Source organism: Haliotis asinina, unplaced genomic scaffold (genome assembly GCF_037392515.1).
Source record: "Haliotis asinina isolate JCU_RB_2024 unplaced genomic scaffold, JCU_Hal_asi_v2 scaffold_39, whole genome shotgun sequence".
NCBI lineage: Eukaryota > Metazoa > Mollusca > Gastropoda > Lepetellida > Haliotidae > Haliotis > Haliotis asinina.
Window position 1 is genome coordinate 1,237 of NW_027133911.1, and position 20,530 is coordinate 21,766.

The following is a 20,530-nucleotide window of genomic DNA, read 5'->3' on the forward strand; positions in this document are numbered from 1 at the left end:
CTTAGCCAGTATGTACACTGTATACTCTAATATTGTCAATGTCATTATCTTGTCATAATATTATGTTTAAAGACATGGATGAAGCTCAACATATCTAAGGTAGTTTACTGATAATACATGATGATAACTTCTAACATTTCATATATATTTGTGTCAAGGCATGAAGGGGTTTGTTATTATTCCTCTTGTTTTCATAATATATTTCATACCTTTGGTGTATTGCCAAAAAAATATGGTTATACCCTATTTTCATATTCCATTTTGTGCTCAATTTGAACTACTTTGTACATTTTATTTATTCCGTCTGGTCCTTTTATTTTATACCGGCTGTGTTCAACTGTTTCCTAGCTTTCAAACAAGAACAATCATCAAAACATTATAACATAAGATTTGATATATTTCATGGTTCAATTCAGTGCTTTGTACTTGCACTGGTGCAACCCAATATTGCAAAATGCAACCTAATTATTTGTCTAAGTTTGTCTAAGTCAATTTTTGAATGGGTAAACTGAATACAACATCTAAATAGTTCAGTAGCATATTTCTTTCATTACATATCATAATGCAAGCACTGCAACTGGAATTTGGTCAGTTTTGGTTTTCAACTCTAGTTGCACCTAGTGCAAGTAGGTAGGCATCTCTTAAATTGAGCCCTGATTTTGAGTGTCGTCAAACGTCAGCCTTAATAAAAGCAATAGCTTGTCTGAATGTTGAAAGTGGCTAGTTACCAGGGAGTGATGTATCAGTGATCAGTGCTGGTGTATACAAAAGTCATGAGTTGACACTAGAGGGCATTATGACTAGGGTGCACAGTACAGATGTCGTGACTTATGTGGATGCCTTGTATGGTACAAGTGCCACGACACATGTGGATGGCCTGTACAGGTGTCATGACACATGTCTATAGTTTGTAAGGTGGCATGGACTTGTGAATAGCTTTACAATGCAGGTGTCATGACATGTGGATAGCTTGTACAGTATAGGAGTCATGACATGTTTATGGGTTGTACAGTAGAGGTGTCATGACACATGTGGATATCTTGTACAATACAAGTGTCATGACACATATGTCTGACCTGCACATTTGGATGGCTTGTACAATACAGGTGTCATGACACATGAGGATTGCTTGTACACTGCAAGTGCCATGACATGTGGGTAGCTTGTACAGTGTAGGCATCATGACACATGTCAATGGTTTGTTCACGTGTTCTGAGATATGTCGATGACCTGTACAGTACAAGTGTCTTGATGTTTTTTCAAATTTACTTAGGGTTACAGTTTTGATGTTTGTGATAAGGAGTCATGCATGTTCTGATGTAGAAAAATGATCAACCGATAATTGTAAAATTAGACGTTGGTTGTATATTTTATAATTTGAGAAAATGTAGACATAATACAGGGAACACACGAGTGTATTTCATTCCACAAATGTGTCATTTCTGCTTATGTGCAAAGACACAACAATGTATTCCCATTGCTACATCCTGCTATATACAGTTTGCATACACAGATAGATGTACTTATTTAGTCAACATCATGATTTGTTGATTTGATGAAACAACTTTCAACATATGTTGAATTTCTTAAGTCAGTGGACGTAACCTGTGCTTGTATTACATGTTACTTTGAGGGCATTGATATTGTGATGGCTCAGATCCTACGGAAACTGTTGAGAGTGTTATTGTTTTTGTTGGGATGAATGTTTATATGATGCACATTCCACTATCTTCCTTCTTATTTTAAGAATCATTCCGACTCTTGTTTCCTACAACAAATTAAGTATAACTTGAAAGACACGATGAACATCTGAACATATATTTTCTGACTCAGAAATTGTTCATATTTTTTGTACTTTGCATGTATGTTGTTATTCATAACATTTTGTAATGCTTTGTACTTTTATGAAACTATTATTTATTTCATTTCTTTTTAATCCTTTCAGGAGCAGATATGTTCAGCTCACGATATTCTTGAAGAGAAGGGTATTTCCCGTGTGGCAATCACAGTTGCTGCCCTTGTCGCCATAGGAACCAACCCCAAACAGTCGGCCGTATGACAATTGGGCGAGCTGCTAGGGGCAATTGCCTGTCTATTTATAGTGTTGGTGCTCTTCCTATCAGCCTCGGAGCAAATGGGTGTTCCAGTCTACCCCTATGACTAGTGTTGTCTCCCTTGAACACAACCTAGAGTTGTCTCCCCAAGGGATTAGCAAATGTTATGTCACCGTGAGATTCTCTGGGGTTCAGACATAAATGGGTCCACCTTTGTTGGATTTTTGTGCATGTGATACTAACGACTCTGCCAAGCATAAGCATCTGAAATATTAATAAATAACATTTGTTTTTGAATCACATGTACAAAAAGGAGTCAAAATGTGTTTGTAATACAAGTACCTGTTTGATATCTCTAATAATTTTAGCATAATAAGCAAATTTTTTGGTGTACATTTTGCACGAATTTTCCTTGAACACCTCAGTTCCTACATGATGTGGAGGGTTGGTTAGACAATGTTATTACATCACATTTTGGCTCTAAATCCTCCATGTTGACAAATCTCTTTGGCTTGATTAGGTGTTCGTTCAAGCGAGAGGGGTCTGTAGTGATATCCTGATTGGGTAAAGGAATGCTATGAGAACTGTATATATTTGTGTGCAACTTACATTGATGTAAATGTGTAAATAGGGCCGCAGGACTTACTTAGTTAAGTGCAAGTCACATTTTCCGTATAAAATTCGATTTTTTAAACAGTTGTAGACCATTAATGCTTTTCGGAGGACCAATACTGACCATACCAAAGTGTTTGATTTGACTTGTGATTTATTTGCTTAAGCGTGCAAATTAAAATGCTTAAAAAAAGCTGTTAAAAAGACTTGAACTTAATCATAATCAGCTGAGATACACACATTTGACCTAACCTCATATGCCAAGTCTATGTTCCAAGAAGTCACTGCCAAACCAAAGTCTGATAGAACTGCATCCATCCATACTGAAATATCTAGTCATGAAAAATGGTTCTATGAAAAACAGGTAGTGACAAGCTTATACTCTGCGATTATATAATATCATGCTTTATGTGAACATTGATTTTTATATCAACTGTATTCTGATTCTATTCTACATTGTATATCCTTAATATTCATATTTGTTTCCAACTTCTTCATTTATTTGACTACATAGTGTGAGCCACATATGAATGTGGTGTCTATGTTCGCTAGCGACACAGAAGTGTTAGCATTCCTTTCCCAATCAGTCGAGTCCGAGGTTTTGCTTTGAAAGGCGGCACAGGATTGACTGTACAAAGTTGTAGAAAATAAGGTATTATTTTCAAGTGCAATAAAATTGGTTTTAAGACAGAATTCTATAATACATTGGATTTGCTTCAATGTCCTTTAAACCACTTGTGATAAGTTCAGTGTTTCATTCTCGATTCAGGTATTGAATAGAATTCTTTTCAAACACAATATCCTTGATTACTAAGAACTGGCTACAGAGTTAGTTTGTTGAAAGCATGAATTCACAGCACTTCAATTCTGTTCTGTTGGTAAGCCAACTGAGATATTCTAGTGTTGTTATTTCTTTATTTATATTCTGAAATAAGTACAACCACAATAAGTTTCTAAACCTGAATTTATTTACAATCTGTTTGCTGGATATTGAAGTGTCTCTTCACAATCAAAACCGATGCATACATTTCCCACACATGCCTCAAAAACTTTCGTTAGAATTTCGTAACATTTAAAAAATGTTTCTTGATTTGATGCTGTTTACATTTACCTGTTATTTCCTTTTAATGACATTTAAACTTGATTTAAGCCCCTTCAGTGTGAACATGTTTATGATTTAATGTTTGCTTTGTTTATTTTCATGTCAAGCCTGTATCATTGCATTTTGATGGTTCTGTTCTAGCTGTCGCTCAAGGGGCAAACTATGTTTTGAGGCTGTGTGATGTATGAATTGTGAGGTAATTAGTCTAGTTCACCAAACTAATCAGAAGCAACTAGATGATTAATCAACAACCACAATGAGACTAGGGAGCACTTGGATGTTTCGTTTGTTCACACGGGAAAACACAGCACTTCACTGTCGTGGGCTGGGTGGGGCTTGGTCATATCTTGGTGTGGAATCTGTGTTAAGCTTGGTCGTACCTTCCTGCTATCTGTGAGTCATTGAACTAGCGTGACGACCTTATCGTGTACATATTGTACCCAGGTACACTTGTACCCATCTCTTGGTATATTTTCCGACAAATCAAACATGAGTCTCCCATGTTACATCTCTGCTTCCTTCCTAATCATATAGAGGTAGTTTAAAGAAGTTAAACACTGTGGAACATAGCACCATCATGTCACAAGGAAATGGTTCCTCATGTTAATACATGCTCTCCGTGTGGAGACTTAGGATGACATTCTGTGTTCCAAGGAACTAATCATGCTTTGGTGTGCTGTGAAGGGTGTATATTTTCAAAATTCAGCTTTTCAGAGTTTCATGTTTTCGCCGGTAATCGGTATAAATTTATCCACAATCTGAAGATGTTTACTCGATGTTTAGCTGCTATTCCAGTTGACATTTGGGTGGGTGATTATCTGCTGATTCCACTCATGTTTACTGACAGGAATTGTCCAATCCACCAGTGTGCGTTCATCACACAGATTCCTACTCAAGACTATGACAGCATGTAGTGGGGAAGGTTTGGGGACACACGTTAAGCAGGAACAGGCAATTGGACAAAATTACCGACCTAGCAGCTGAATTACATCGGCTTTGGCCAAAACTGGGACGTGTTCGAACTTGAGGAAGACATGTGTTACATCTCTTCTCTCAGTTTGGATATGTCCCCTGTGTATTTAACTGACTGTTGACATTACTGCAACTATCACGAGCTTCCAGATTTCCTCTTCGCCCTTTCAATGAACACACCTGTACGTGTTTCCATAACTTGTTAAGGCTTGGATTACGATGCTGGTTAAGTGGCGTCATGTTCTTGGCATCATCTAAGCTTTGTCTGATTTGAAACCACTTCTCCAGAATGGCTGGTTACTTCAGCAGCTGATAAAATTGAAAGGGTGAAGACTTGATGAATATTACTTGATGGAATCCACCTTAACCCTTGTGAAACATGTTCCATTTGATATTTACTGCTGTAAATTGAAGCTGGTAGTTAAAGGGTTAAGCGGTAGTTCCACGTCTGCTGGTGTTCTAGCTTGGAGTAGCTCAGCACTGATGTTCAACTGCTTATTGTCGTCATCATCGTCAGTTGTTTAGATGGATCAGAAAATAATCATATCATGTATTGCGGTCTTAATCGTAGAAGGCAGTCACTTTATTACCAGGAAGGTACATTGTTGACACATTCAAATCACTTTGGTTCACCAACTACTTGTAAACAAACATAAGAAAACCTTGCTGGAACCTGTCATCTATTGGGATGTAGTATACAGAGGTGATCAATCACCATTGTGGTTTTCCATGCTTTCTCGTCAGGAACTCATTCACACATAAGATGCTCAAGTCAGACTGGATTTTGAAACATTCAGGGACTCCTTTCACGAAGCAACCTTTACTAAGGTTAACCTTAATTGTACTAAGGTTACCTTAGTCTTACGTAACCTTAGTACAGTGTTAAAGAATGGGAGCTAAGGTTAACCTTAGTAAAGGTTTGCTTTACATTGCACTAAGGTTACGTAAGTCTAAGGAAACCTTAGTGCAGTGTTAAAGAATGGGAGTTAAAGTTAACCTTGGTAAAGGTTGCTTTGTGAAAGGAGTCCCTGATCTACAGTGTGCTTATTTTGTTGAAAGTTTGGTGTCTTGTATTGGGGAAAATCTGTATGATTTTTAAGAGGTCTGTGGGAATTCTTTAGTTTTTTTTACCAGGTGCATCCAACAAACTATTTCTGTATTCAACAGCATAAAAAAATCCATACATTTTCTCAGTTAACACAAGACTGTTATCGTTTCGGTATTTTCCATGAAATAAAGGTCTCACAATTTCACCACTTCAGCAAGCAGTTGTTAATACTTTTCACACTGGTCATAAATCTGACCCACCCCATAAAAATCCAATGGATGCCTCCCTGACAGTTCCGACTTTAATATGTGTACAACTATATCCAAGTAACACACATTCCACTGCAGCATTTCATTACCCTCATTACTTGGGCTGTTTTCTGATCGTGGAGATCTTGCCATTCAGTTCATAATGTCCCTCATTGTAAAGTGACAGCCTTCTAGGACTAAACCAGAACATATAATACCTGTTACTGTTTGTGTAAATATATATATTTGTTTTTGGAGCTCATAAAATACAATTTAGAATGATGTACAACGCCATGAAATATTCACCCAAATATGAAAGTATAAAATTATTTGTGGAAAATAATCATTTATCAGTGTATTGAATAAGTGTTTGAAAGTAAGTGTGGAGGTCAAAGGTTCCATGGAGCCCTGATGTTAAGAGGTAAAGGTATACGGAGATCCTGTGTTCAGATACAACAGATGGAACTCGATGGATCCCTGACTCAACTTAATTTCAAACACTGTTAGATATTGGCAGTTAAGATCCATCCACCATACGTGTAAACACATTAATCAATGTTTAGTACATGAGAACTAGGCTGAAGTAGCCATGTAATCAAGCATGGTGTTACCACCTGTATATTTGTTTTCTGTTCTTTTGACTGTTCCTTTACTTACACTGAAAACCAGCCTTGTTTTGCTTCACCTTAACCCAGCTACTGATGGCAAGCTTGCAACGCTAACGCTATTAGGTGTGAATGCATTTTTAGTCACCAGATTCAGTTTAATGCCGTGACCAAACCCCAAAGTTTTATACCAGTTGATAGTTTAGTGTTCTGTTACAGTCAGTAGTTTACGATTTATGTGAGTTAAGAGAAATATCAAAATAGCACTTCCCGAAGTGACGGTTTTAAGATAAAATCAATGTGATGGCAACCAGTGAATTCAGAAGTTTTGATATTGTAGCTATAAAGGCATATCTGTTTGTTTTGTTGTAAATGGTTTTATGTAATTTTTGTAGACTTCATTTCCACCGTGTACAATTTTTATATGAAAGGATTATATGATTTTCCTAAAGCACTATGATTACATCTGCAAAAACATTTGTAATCACCTGGCATATCCCTATTTATTATTGTAACTTAATAAAAGGAAAACAATGTTTTTGTGATGATATGTTTTGTACCTTCAAACACTGCCGGTGGTCTCAATGTTAATATCCCATTCCCCATTTCATATAATGGCATGACCCTTTTATTACTGGCCATGTATATGGACTGGTCCAAGTATTTCTATGGAATGGGTGACAGGATTGCCTTACTGACATTTAGATTCAGTCAAGTATGTTATTTGTTGGTCATGTAATCCAGACGTATTATTCTTTCATTCCATGACTATTTTTTGCATTAACTGGTTTTTGATAAGCTAAGCAGACATCAAACTCTTTATAGATTACCAAATATTGGATGTCATTTCATTAGAATATTCCACATTGACCATTTGTAAGGTGAGCTCATTTTTGTACTGTTGGGGCAAGCTGGGGGTGAGGTTTCTAGGTACGTGTGTATCATGAGATTTCTTTTATTGTAATTTACTGTTTTGAGTGAGAACCTACCATGGAGTGATATAATGGTATTCGAGGACTATCCAATAGGGCTTTAGTCAGTGTCCTATGCATCTAGTCTAATACTGTCACTGAAGATAACCTAGTGATTCCTCCATACAAGATGCTCTTAGAGCCCAGTTGAACAACTAATTACAAAGGCCCTGCCCACTAAAAGATGAATTTAGTGTGTCCAGCGTTATATTTGTCTGGCTGGCTGAAAGTGGCGACAAACACAGCTTCATCAAGTACTCTGAGGTTGAGTAGTGGACAGTGGCTGTATCTTGTTGCTCATGCAGCTGCTTGGCGATGAGACTGTGTTGTATGGAGGCAGCACTGCATGTGTTTTGTCTCATGTATCCTACACTGTATATAGCATAATACAGATGACTGGATGCTGCCATCTCCATCTCCAAGCATTAGTTACTGCACTGACAAGACGGTTACCAGTCTCACATACTGGTTTATTTCCTCTGTCATAAACTTCAGAAAGGTCTCTCTGTTTCATTGCTAGCTTTTCAGAATATGTTCAAAATTGGGGAATGTAGTTAAAATGTAATTTTCTGGAGAAGAACATTGTTATCTAAATATGAATTATTATTAATATTTTGGTCTTTTGATGTAAAGACTACGTAAATGAATAAATAAACTGTCTATGCTAATTGTAGTGCAGTTCTGTTTGGCTGGTATATACTTATGTATATAACATGTGACAATTCTTTGTCCATAGGATTTGATTTCATTGCTTTAGAAAAAGGAGTTTTATTGAAAACATTGTTAAATATTTCCAAACAGCTTGGTGGTTAACAATTGAGAATATGCTAGTATTTGTGGTAATTATGAGTTTCAGTGTAGTGCATTCAATAAATGTGATGTGACTTGGGTCTGTCTCTATAGCTATGTATGATGCACCAGTGTTTTGTATGACCAGTTCATACTTGATTTTCTGTAACCATAGTTACAGATATCCGGAATCAGATCTGTACTGATGATATCATGTTTAATATTCAGTATGAAGCTGCTAGCCTCAATAAATAACTCTTGTAAATATTACTGTCTGGTTTTCAGTGTTTGTTGAGTCTTTAGATGAGAGTCTGAAATATCAGACGCATTCATGCATCACCTGCTTGAAGAGAAGATTCAGATGATTTTTTGTCAGTCCTCCATAAGTGAGTGAGTGAGTTGAGTTTTACGCCACACCCAGCAGTATTCCAGCGATATGGCGGTGGTCTGTACATAATTGATCTACGCAATCGGAAACTGATGAAGCATCAATCAAGTCAGCGAGGTTAAACCGGTTACTCACCTCTATGGAAGGTACAGGTTACTGGAAGCCAGTATTCTAACCCGGACCTTGAGACGCCCACACCACCATAAAGTGAATATGGCTGTATGCTGCTTTGGCAAGATTCAAGGGATATCGTGCTGGGTAACCCCAGAAATGGACTTCACTCTTTGTACCCATTTTGGGAATTGAACCTGCAGCTGGACATTTGGTGTGATGGTCAAAACCACAGGGCTACCTCACCACTACCTAGTGCCCAGGTACACACAAGATGCTTTGAGTCATAACGTAATCTTAGAAGGACTTCTGTGAAGTCAAACCAGTGGTTACAAATTATAAACATGGCCAGATCACTCACTGAAGCCACCCAGTACACACAGGTTTTCCGGCCTGTGAAGATCTGGGGTAGAATAGGTCCTCAGCAACCCATGCTTGCATCTATTGATGTAAGAGGCATCTAATGGGATCAGATGGTCAGGCTTGCTGACTTGCCTGACACGTCATTGTTTCCCAAGTGTGCAGATCGATGCTCATGCTGTTGATCACTGGATTGTCCGGTCCAAACTCTATTATTTACGGACCGCCGCCCTTTTTCTTTAGCCCTTATTGCTGAGTGTGGCATAAACCTCAACTTAATCACTGACTCAAAGATGATACAAAAAGGTTTCTTTTGTGTCAACAGCCTTCATTAGCAAGGTCAATACTCTCTAACTGTGGATGAAAAAAAAAATTAAAACCAAAACAAATCAAACACAAAACAGTCAATGATCAGCCTGGACTTGCCAAACAAACCATGATCAAAGGTTGCTGCAGATATCTTTTAATATTGAAATCACCACTTCCTCTTATGCTTCTCTAAATGGCCCGAAATGCCCAAATATGGCATCGTGATGAGTGAGAATGGTCTTATATGCATTCAGGGAATTTGCTAAATTTGCTAGCAGCCTGTTACATCCACAAGGTAACAGACAGGCGGAACAAACTGTTTAAATGGCAAAGAACATGATAAAGAAAGCCAAAGACTTGTATATTTCATAATAATAATTGTTGGCTTATAGAAACACACATGGATGGAGAGGGGCTGACAGTATCACCAGCCCAAATGCTTCTGGGACGCTGCTTGAAATCGATGTTACCCACACCGGCTCCACTGCTGTATAAAGTCAGTGTGAAAGACAGTCTAAAGATGAGACTAGACAACAATCACGTCCTAAGCCAATAAAAAAGCATGATTGAAACTCTATGCTGCCTTGCTCAAGTCAATACTTGCTAATAATCACCTCCTGACATCTTCATACTGGCAGCATGGGTATATGCACTAGAGATTTTATTTCAGAGATATTAGTGATATTTGATTGTGGCATCGTGGTACGTATTGATTTTACGACAGTCAGCAAAGATGTAATTTCAATAGATATTTATAACACATACAGAAGATACCATCTGATCTAAACACACTGATATCTCATGTGGAAACAGCTCTTGGATGATAAATAAATAAATAGATGAATAAATAAACAAAAATACATAAATATCATGAAAACTGCAGAACACTTGACAATATTTTGATCTCCTTAAGTTAAAATGAAATCAAGTATGTTGGAGTGGGATGATAGTTAATGAACGAGTTTAGTTTTATGCCACACTCAGCAATATTCCAGCTATATGTCAGTGTTCTGTTTATAATTGGGTCTGTGCTGGTTGGTGTGTTGTTTAATGTTGCACTCTGCAATATTCCAGCTATATTCCAGTCTTACATCATCCTGTATAACTGTGATATATTCATATTGAAAAGTGTCAACCAACTGGGCAAGCCAGGCCATCCGATCCTGTTAGTCGTCTCTTACGACAAGCATGGGTTACTGAAGAACAGTTCTAACCCACATCTTCATGGTGACAAACAATTCATCCTTGTCACGGATTCTGACCACTCAATCAAAATAATACTGATACATACAGGTTATATTATAGATGCATCTCTAATGGTGGCATGAGGCAAACACAGTCTATTGCTGAACTTCTGCCACACTTCTGCCACACTTCAAGTTTATAACACAAACAGCTCAGCAGTCTACATGTAACCAATCAGTCTGTCTTCACTGAGCCAAGATCTGCTCACCATTGTGATGACCAAAATGAATTAAATTGAAAATTGTAAACAGTCAAGTCAACTTCACTTAATTTTCAGGAATCAATTTTTTCCACACACCACCTGGATGATTGCTTTGTCCTTGACCCCTCACACCCATAAAAGCATTCCGATTAGTTGACAAGTCGGACATGGGCATGAGAAGTTCAAGGTCTTGTGAATGCAATGTCTTCGCTTTGTCCTCAAGCTGACACAAAGCTGAAATGATGTTTCCATCCTCGAACTTATCTTTTTTTTTGCTGTGTTCATCAATGACCTGCTGTTGTTTAACCAGTGCTTCCTGCACTGACAAAGAATCACCAGACCTCCTTCGTCTACGTGTTTTACTTTTACTTCTGTGCTTATTAATGTCTGATCCTCCCTTAACTGTCATCGCCTGTTTACTTCTGTGCTTCGAATCACTTCTACGACTGTTTCTTGCATGCACTTTCTGCTTTGTGCTACTATGATGTCTGTTTTGTTTATGTTTGGAATACTGAGTTTTCTGCAAACTTTGTTTCCTTAGTGATGTTTTGTTGGCTGTTGGAGAAATATGTTTAGCAGACATATTTAGGGTGGAACTTCTTAACTGTCTCCGCACACTGTGACCACTACTGCTCCGACTGGAACACTTTGCCGTAGACTGATTTGAACACTGTTTGGGCTTCTTGAGATTAATGAGACCTCTAAGTGACAGCAGTCTCTGATGATTGACCGTAGCTCTGGTATTTTGCTTTAACTGTTTTGTTTTATTTTCCTTGTCATTTCTCCTTGTTTTAGTCCTGGCTTTCTCTCTAGTTGGAGTATAATTTTTGTGTTTATCAGCAATCATTTTGGATTTGGAACTTTTCTCTCGGCTTCCATGACTGCACTTGGCCTTCTTGCCACGCAAAGTCTCGCTTGAATCACCATCATGTTTTCTCCTTACTGGTGAAATTTTAGTGTCAGACTTACCAGCCGACTTCTTGAGTGGACTAGATGACAACCTGGCAAAAAAACACAAACAAAACATACCAGTACCATAAATATGTACAGGTGCAGATTAGTGGATGAGTGAGTCTAGTTTTGTGCCACTTCTAGCAATATTACCACAATACCACGACAAAGGGACACCAGGAATGGGCCTCACGCACTGAACCCATATGAGGAACTGAACTTGAGGTCTTGACAAACAATGTTTTAACCACTAGACCACCCCACCGCCCCTTGCACATTAGTACCCAATGCAGTTTGAAATTAAGCAAGAGACCTTTTCTTAACTGCACAGGAATCAGGATGTCTCTAGATTCAAATAACATTGAATAACAAAGACACCACGTTCTGAGAGGTAGATTCTTAATCATTTTAAAATTTTATTTGACAGATGCCCATAATTTTAATACTATAATAGCATACCACTGTTTTTGTCATGGTACAAACAAATTTAGATGTACAATAATATAATCATCCCATGCCACAACACAGGGCTTAGGGTTCATGGATCACAGGGCAGTAATCAAATCATGACTGCTGAGAATACTGTGAAATTAGTGCTATCGTGGTATGAGTGAAAAGCAGACCCTCAATACTAATCATGATGATTATTATTAGAGCTAATTGAGAAAGCATTCCTCACCTCCTTTGTGGGTACCCAGGTGCTGTTTTCTTCCTGAGTTTCCGATGGCCATCACCTTGTCCTTTCCCTAATGGTGGTTGGGGCAGGACAGCTGGAACAGAAGATTATATTATCCTGAAGTTATATCTCCACTGTACAGGCGAGATGTTCAGATTACATTAACCGGAGTAGACAATCCAGTGGTCAACAGCATGAGCATTGATCTACACAACTGGGATACAACTGTGTATTTTTGCTGGAATTAGACCACTGTCAAACACAAAAAGATCCACCACAAGTGATATTATTGCATCACTTGCATCATACTGGTGTTAGTACCTAAACTAAGCTGTCACACTCATTGCAATAAAGAAGTCAACTGTCCATAGAACCACGTTTTCCTTGATATTTTATCAGTCAGCTGACTACGGCAATAAAGGTGCATCCAAACGCTGTTGTGTCGAGGCTAAGGACCTATTTTAATGCTTCAAGTTATCCAAATAGCTGTCTGTAAATAACAGAGGCTGGACCACACAAACCAGTGATCAACAGCAGGCATAGAAACAAGTACCATTTCTTAACTTTTGGTGTGAGGCAACCAGGGTTTCAAACCCGACTTCCTACTCTCCAGGCACACCTTCTATCCACTAGACCATATGTACTGCCTGAGAATACCATGCATCTAGCACACTTGTTAAAATTCATCACATACAACATCTGATACAGATAATACATCAGTTTTGAAATAACAGATCCAACTGGTAGGGCAGACACAGTCCACTAGACCATGGATACTGGCAAACTAAGAGTAAGACCATACATCAACCACAGTTGTTAACATCACATTCAAGATCACATACAGATAATCTGATGCATCACTTTTCCAACAACAGCTCATATTGGTAGGACAGAGACAGAGGAGAACTTACCAGGTCTTGACTGAGTATATCCACTGGCGTGGGAGTCGGTGCTGATGTCACTCCGAGCATCAACATCCCTTCTAGAGCATGGGGCACATCCTGAAAGAAGCAACAGGTCCGATCAGTGCCAACTTGTCCTCAATCTGGAGGGATGGAGAGGTGACGGTAGTGAACTGTGTCAATATTTTGATGATACTGATAATTCGTTAAACAACTTTTTCACTTTTAAGACACAAATTCTGCAATAATTTCACAGAGTTGGTCTAATGTATTGGTTATGGTCAGCGTTTCACTGAGTATTTAATGTTTATTAGTTTTTGAGTTAGAATACAATTTATCGTTCCGATATTGAACCAAATGGACATTAGGGGATGGCAATCAACATGTGTTATAAAGATTAATTAGTCACTGATAAATACTGGATTCATGCAAAATTGAAAAAAGAAAGAAATCAACAAGCTTTCATGTCACAGGTGAGTGGTGAAGTATTCTGGATTGTAAATAAAAACAGCTGTCTGTAACACAGAAACAAGGATGTTCATCAAGGTATTGCTAAAGTGTACCAAAAAACAATGTTTTCAGATTTCTATATTGTTTGTGTAAATCAAAACTTTTGTTCATTTCAATAGTATATGTAAGATATTATTCACGATACAATTTCCATAGTGATAATCATTATTAATTCTACCAATGGTATTTCCAATCATCAATCTTTTCAGATGGCATTTAGCGCACTGATATGGTTAAAAAGCCACTACAGAGGTTCTTATCAAACACTGGTATAGTAACTAAGGGACCATTCATTGTTTATGGCAGGACGGGTGATGATGACTTTGATGGAGAAGCAAGTACAGTGTGACAAAACATGTATGCACTCACACACACACATTTAAACTACATACATAATGTAGGTGACACAGCTGCATGCTATGCATAAAATCAATGATGACCCCCAGGACATGTGTACAAAACTGATTACCCCACCAGAATAAAATCATCACCAGCAGCAGCAGCAGCACCACACGCACACATATCTAAGCCATAAATTAAGTCAACAACATGATATTTACCAGGAATTGTTACAGGTCTCTCATCATCACTCTTCAGAATGGAAGAAGCAGTCTTCTGTTCTTCTTGCAGTTTCACTGCATCGACTGAAAGAGACGTTTCCTCATTGGACAACTGTCTTCTACGTCTCACACACTTCTCAGGTGACAGCTGGCTCACAGCAGGAGGTCTTCTGGATGAGATCGTAAGATCTGCACATTTGAGATTTGTCTTGCATCAAACATGAGTTTCCTGTGACCAATTAGCACCAGATCATACTATCCTGATAATACAAGCATAATTTGTGATTATTACAGTTTACTATGTTTATGGGGAAAATCACATGAAGGCTGTTATTATTTGCTGTTCAGCAATGTTCAAGCTATATGGAGGTGGTCTGTAAATAATGAAATCTGGACCAGACAATCCAGTGACTGATACATCAACATGCCATGATACATCAAACCATGGTACATCCCACATGCCATATCACACCATGCTATGTCATGACAGTGGTGATGGTGATGGTGATGGTGATGGTGATGGTGATGGTGATGGTGTTCAGGTATGACAAGGGAAAACTGCAACAAATAGGAGCACATTACTGTTCTAGAAATACGCAAATAGCGTCCCAAAATATCAAAATGTACAGCACGGCACGGCCACAAGATGTCAGGGTAAATTACATTAATATTAACTGTTGTTGCTGAGTGATGGTGTTAACACATCAGCATCGACAGTCGCTCAACAGCAAAATGTGAACATGTGACCCCGTAAATGTAACCAGAAAAAAATAACCATTAAAAAGCATTTCCCTCGGCCAGACGATTTCCGCCCGTGGTTTGCTCTCCAAGCATGCTGATAATCAGATGACCAGGCATGATAATCCATGAAATCTGGATCAAGCAAACCAGTGGCCGATAAGATGAACAGAAATCCATGTGGAGAAGGGCACCCAGTAGAGCGCATCAATGTTGATATATTGTACGTGTACGAGCAGCCATGTCATCATGCAGTTTGTGTCATATAGAAGACTTCGTATTTTTCATGCAATGATCGTGTTGACATAATACAACATTCGTGTAGGTGTGGCCGCTGAAATCATGTCCAAAATTGTGCAACATTGTCCAGAACTAAGCTGCCATAGTGCCTTCCTACCCGTGCGATATGAACATTCTTCCACACCCTCCATCAATACAATGTAGAAAGACGTTTTTGAGTGTTGCTACACTCTCACAAGTGTATCAACTAGCTCCTGGTTGCTGGACATGAGTTAATTCCAGGGTTTGCCTCTAGGAAATTGTTCAGGCGAACGGCTAGCCACTTTTCAGTGATTTGTATGCATTACTCTATTTGTGTGCATAACTTAAAAAGCCCGTTATGGATGAATAGTTTGATTTAGTTATCACCCATCAATGTTCTTGCTTTCTGTAAGTAATCCAGACAATCCAGTGATCAACAGCATGAACCTCAATGTGCGCAGTTGGGATTCGAAGACGTGGCAACCATGTGAGAGAGAGCCTGACCACCTGATCAATTCTTAACCCGGATTATCACGGGTTGTCATGGATGGACAGACAGACAGAGAGACAGATAGACAGACAGGCAGACAGGCAGACACACGCACGCACACATGCAAGCATGCACAGAGAACAAATACGTACATAGTATATAACTTCCAATCATGCTGATATAATAAAGCATGTGTGGCTGCTTTGCCAGTGACACAATGTACATAGTATGTCCGACGTTGTCCAACATGCTGCAACATCAGTCGGAGTCAAGCAACCATTCTGCCTTACCGCCCGTGAGATACGAGCTATACTCACCACCTCCGTTACAATCAACGTACAAAGAATTTCAACAGTGTTATGTCATGTTTTAACCTTGAAAGGAGAGGCGCAAGTGTTGAAAAGCTAACAAGTCTTTAAATGTATGCTTACGGACCGTTCATACGTTATGGCTAAGTGTGCTTGCGTATGTACGAGCGTGTGCGCGCGTGCGTGTCGGTGCGTGCGTGCATGTGTGTGTCTGTGGAAGGGGGTGTACGGATGGGGACTGGGAGTCAGTCAGTCAGTCAGTCAGCCAATCAGTAACGCTCATGCACGCGACCCTCCCTCCAAAACATCCCTATGCATGCAAACAAACAAACAAACAAACAAAGAAAAACAAATAAATAACAGCCTGTAATTACATTCTGTAATAATAATGTTATTCATCTCCCTACGCAATATCGAGCACACAATATATTTGTTGATTCTGTAGCTATGATACTATGTTTCACAGGTCCAACACTGTACAACATTACCCGGGCGGAAACAGCCAGTCAGCCTTCCAAGCCCGCATCATATGACTTTTACTCCCCTACCATTTCTAACAATGTGTGAAAGGAGGTGTTTCAGTGTTGCATTCATGACTGTGGAAATTGTCTGTTATTTCGGCTTCACGTTTCCAAAATGTTTATGGCAATGAAGAGGACCTCTCTTCTCAGTACTAGGGACACATAAGCTGAATGAAAGTAAAACAAAAGTCTGTTTGCAGAAAACCGTACCGATGAATCTTACTTGAAACAAACAGACCTCAACAATCCTCATAGATTTACCTGGCCAATGGAAAATTTAAGTCTCAGAATCTTATTCAACTTAGAATAAATGTTGTTTAACAAACGATGAGATAGATTCAAATTGTAAATAATGTTTAACTTATGAAAGATGTCGGGAAAAATATACCTTCTTTAATCACGTGTGCGCATGTGTACTTAAATATAATAGAATGAACTACACCACAGAAGATATTACCAATACACCCTGGTTTAGTAACAATGCATTCTTCTGTTTGCTAATATTCTCATCAATTTTCAATTTGGGAACCTTTTTTCTTGAATGGCTAATATCTTTTGTGTCAGTCCGATTGTAAGTGTCATGGACTGTCATCCAGAGAGCGAGTACTTAGACATGACACACACACCCACTCTCTCTCTCAGATGAAAACACTCTCTCAGCTGAAGATCTGCCGCCAGAACTGTTGTGTTCGAGGCGTGACGTCATATTTGGCTATGATGACGTCATGACTCTGTCCCCGGTCTCGGCACCCAGTTGCTGCTCACACAAGAAAAGTGTGTTGTTTACAAGCATCGGCTGGGAACAGCTGGACGTCTGTCAGACCTGCTACCTTGGCGACGTGACGTCATACCTGGCGATACATGACGTCATGGCAGTGTCCCGACCTTGGGCTGTGTACTGTGCGTTCTGTAAATAATTTATCTACGCAACTGGAAACTGATGAAGCGTCAATCAAGTCTAAGCCTTTTAGTCAAATCTATATGCGACCATGCAACACCATACCCTGATATACCACATCCTATCATGTCATGATATACCACATCCTTTGATGTCACCATGCCACATGTCACATCCTGCAATGCTATATCCTGCTACATACTACATCCTGCTGTGCCACATCCTACTATGCCACATCCCACTATGCGACGACATATCCCACCATTCTATGGAATAACCCACCATGACAATCTTAACATGCCACATCCCACAATGCCTTGGCACATCACATTTTGCCTCATCCTACCATGCCATCTCATATTCCACATGCCACATCCAACATATCATGGTGCATCAAACCGTGATACATCCCACCACCGTACATGCCACATTCCATATCCCACATGCCATGAAACATCCCACCATGATACATTCCATCATGGTACATCCCACCATGGTGCATCAAACCATGATACATCCCACCACCGTACATGCCACATGCCACATCCAACATGCCATGATACATGAAAACGTGGTACATCCCACATGCCATATCACACCATGCTATGTCATGATGATGATGATGATGATGTGATGGGGATGGGGATGGGGATGATGTTCAGGTATGACAAGGGAAAATTGCAACAAATAGGAGCACATTACTGTTGTTGAAATACACGAATAGCGTCCCACAATATCAATATGTACGGCACGGCCACAAGATGTTAGGTTAAATTACATTAATATTAACTGTTGTTGCTGAATGATGGTGTTAACACATCAGCATCGACAGTCGCTCAACAGCAAAATGTGAACATGTGACCCCGTAAATGTAACTAGAAAAAAGTAACCATTAAAAAGCATTTCCCTCGGCCAGACGATTTCCGCCCGTGGTTTGCTCTCCAAGCATGCTGATAATCAGATGACCAGGCATGATAACCCATGAAATCTGGATCAAGCAAACCAGTGGCCGATAAGATGAACAGAAATCCATGTGGAGAAGGGCACCCAGTAGAGCGCTTCAGTGTTGATATATTGTACGTGTACGAGCAGCCATGTCATCATGCAGTTCATGAGACCCGTTATGTACTATCTGCACCGGGCAGTTTGTGTCATATAGAAGATTTCGGATTTTTCATGCAATGATCGTGTTGACATAATACAACATTCGTGTAGGTGTGGCCGCTGAAATCATGTCCAAAATTGTGCAACATTGTCCAGAACTAAGCTGCCATAGTGCCTTCCTACCCGTGCGATATGAACATTTTTCCACACCCTCCATCGTATAATACAATGTAGAAAGACGTTTTTCAATGTTGCTACACCCTCACAAGTATGTCAACTAGCTCCTGATTGCTGGACATGAGTTAATTCCAGGGTTTGCCTCTAGGAAATTGTTCAGGCGAACGGCTAGCCACTTTTCAGTGATTTGTATGCATTACTCTATTTGTGTGCATAACTTAAAAAGCCCGTTATGGATGAATAGTTTGATTTTGTTCTCACACATCAATGTTCTTGCTTTCTGTAAGTAATCCAGACAATCCAGTGATCAACAGCATGAACCTCAATGTACGCAGTTGGGATTCGAACACGTGGCAACCATGTGTGAGAGAGAGAGACAGACAGACAGACAGGCAGGCAGAGAGACAGACACACGCACGCACGCACGCACAGAGAACAAATACATACATAGGTTACAAATTCCTATCATGTTGATGTAATAAAGCATGTGTGGTTGTTTTGCCAGTGACACAATGTACATAGTATGTTCGACGTTGTCCAACATGCTGCAACATCAGTCGGAGTCAAGCAACCATTCTGCCTTACCGCCCGTGAGATACGAGCTATACTCACCACCTCCGTTACAATCCACGTACAAAGAATTTCAACAGTGTTTTGTCATATTTTAACCTTGAAAAGATAGGCGCAAGTGTTGAAAAGCTAACAAGTCTTTAAGTGTATGCTTACGGACCGTTCATACGTTATGGCTAAGTGTGCTTGCGTATGTACGAGCGTGTGCGCGCGTGCGTGTCGGTGTGTGCGTGCATGTGTGTGTCTGAGGAAGGGGGTGTACGGATGGGGACTGGGAGTCAGTCAGTCAGTCAGTCAGTCAATCAGTAACGCTCATGCACGCGACCTTCCCTCCAAAACATCCCTATGCATGCAAACCTACCAACAAACAAACACATAAACGAAGAAAAACAAATAAATAACAGCCTGTAATTACATTCTGTAATAATAATGTTATTCATCTCCCTACGCAATATCGAGCACACAATATATTTGTTGATTTTGTAGCTATGGTACTATGTTTCACAGGTCCAACACTGTACAACATTAACCGGGCGGAAACAGCCAGTCAGCCTTCCAAGCCTATATCATATGAGGTTTATTCCCCTACCATTTCTAACAATGTGTGAAAGGAGGTGTTTCAGTGTTGCATTCATGACTGTGGAAATTGTCTGTATAAATCGTGGGTGGTAGCAAGGCCATACTTGCCTGCTACTGCATGAGACGACAAACATTTCGTAACTTCACCTGGGCCAAATGTAGAGATTCTGTGAAAACCAAGCAATATGAAGCACCCGGTGGCTTTATCCCCCTCCACTGCATGTCTGAAACATGTACAACACCAGTTACTTGACAACACCCTCCATTTG

At 39.4% G+C, this 20,530-nt stretch overlaps 1 protein-coding gene across 1 annotated transcript; it reads right to left on the reverse strand.

The window, feature by feature from the left end:
* Positions 1 to 11,080: 11,080 nt before the first annotated feature.
* On the reverse strand, positions 11,081 to 17,639 carry LOC137270084 (serine/arginine-rich splicing factor 4-like). Its single transcript, XM_067803885.1, has 5 exons — positions 17,564 to 17,639; positions 14,616 to 14,804; positions 13,555 to 13,644; positions 12,647 to 12,737; positions 11,081 to 12,017 (listed from the first exon to the last, which is right to left on the reverse strand). The coding sequence occupies exons 1-5, from the start codon at positions 17,637 to 17,639 to the stop codon at positions 11,081 to 11,083; spliced, it is 1,383 nt and encodes a 460-aa protein (XP_067659986.1).
* Positions 17,640 to 20,530: the final 2,891 nt, after the last annotated feature.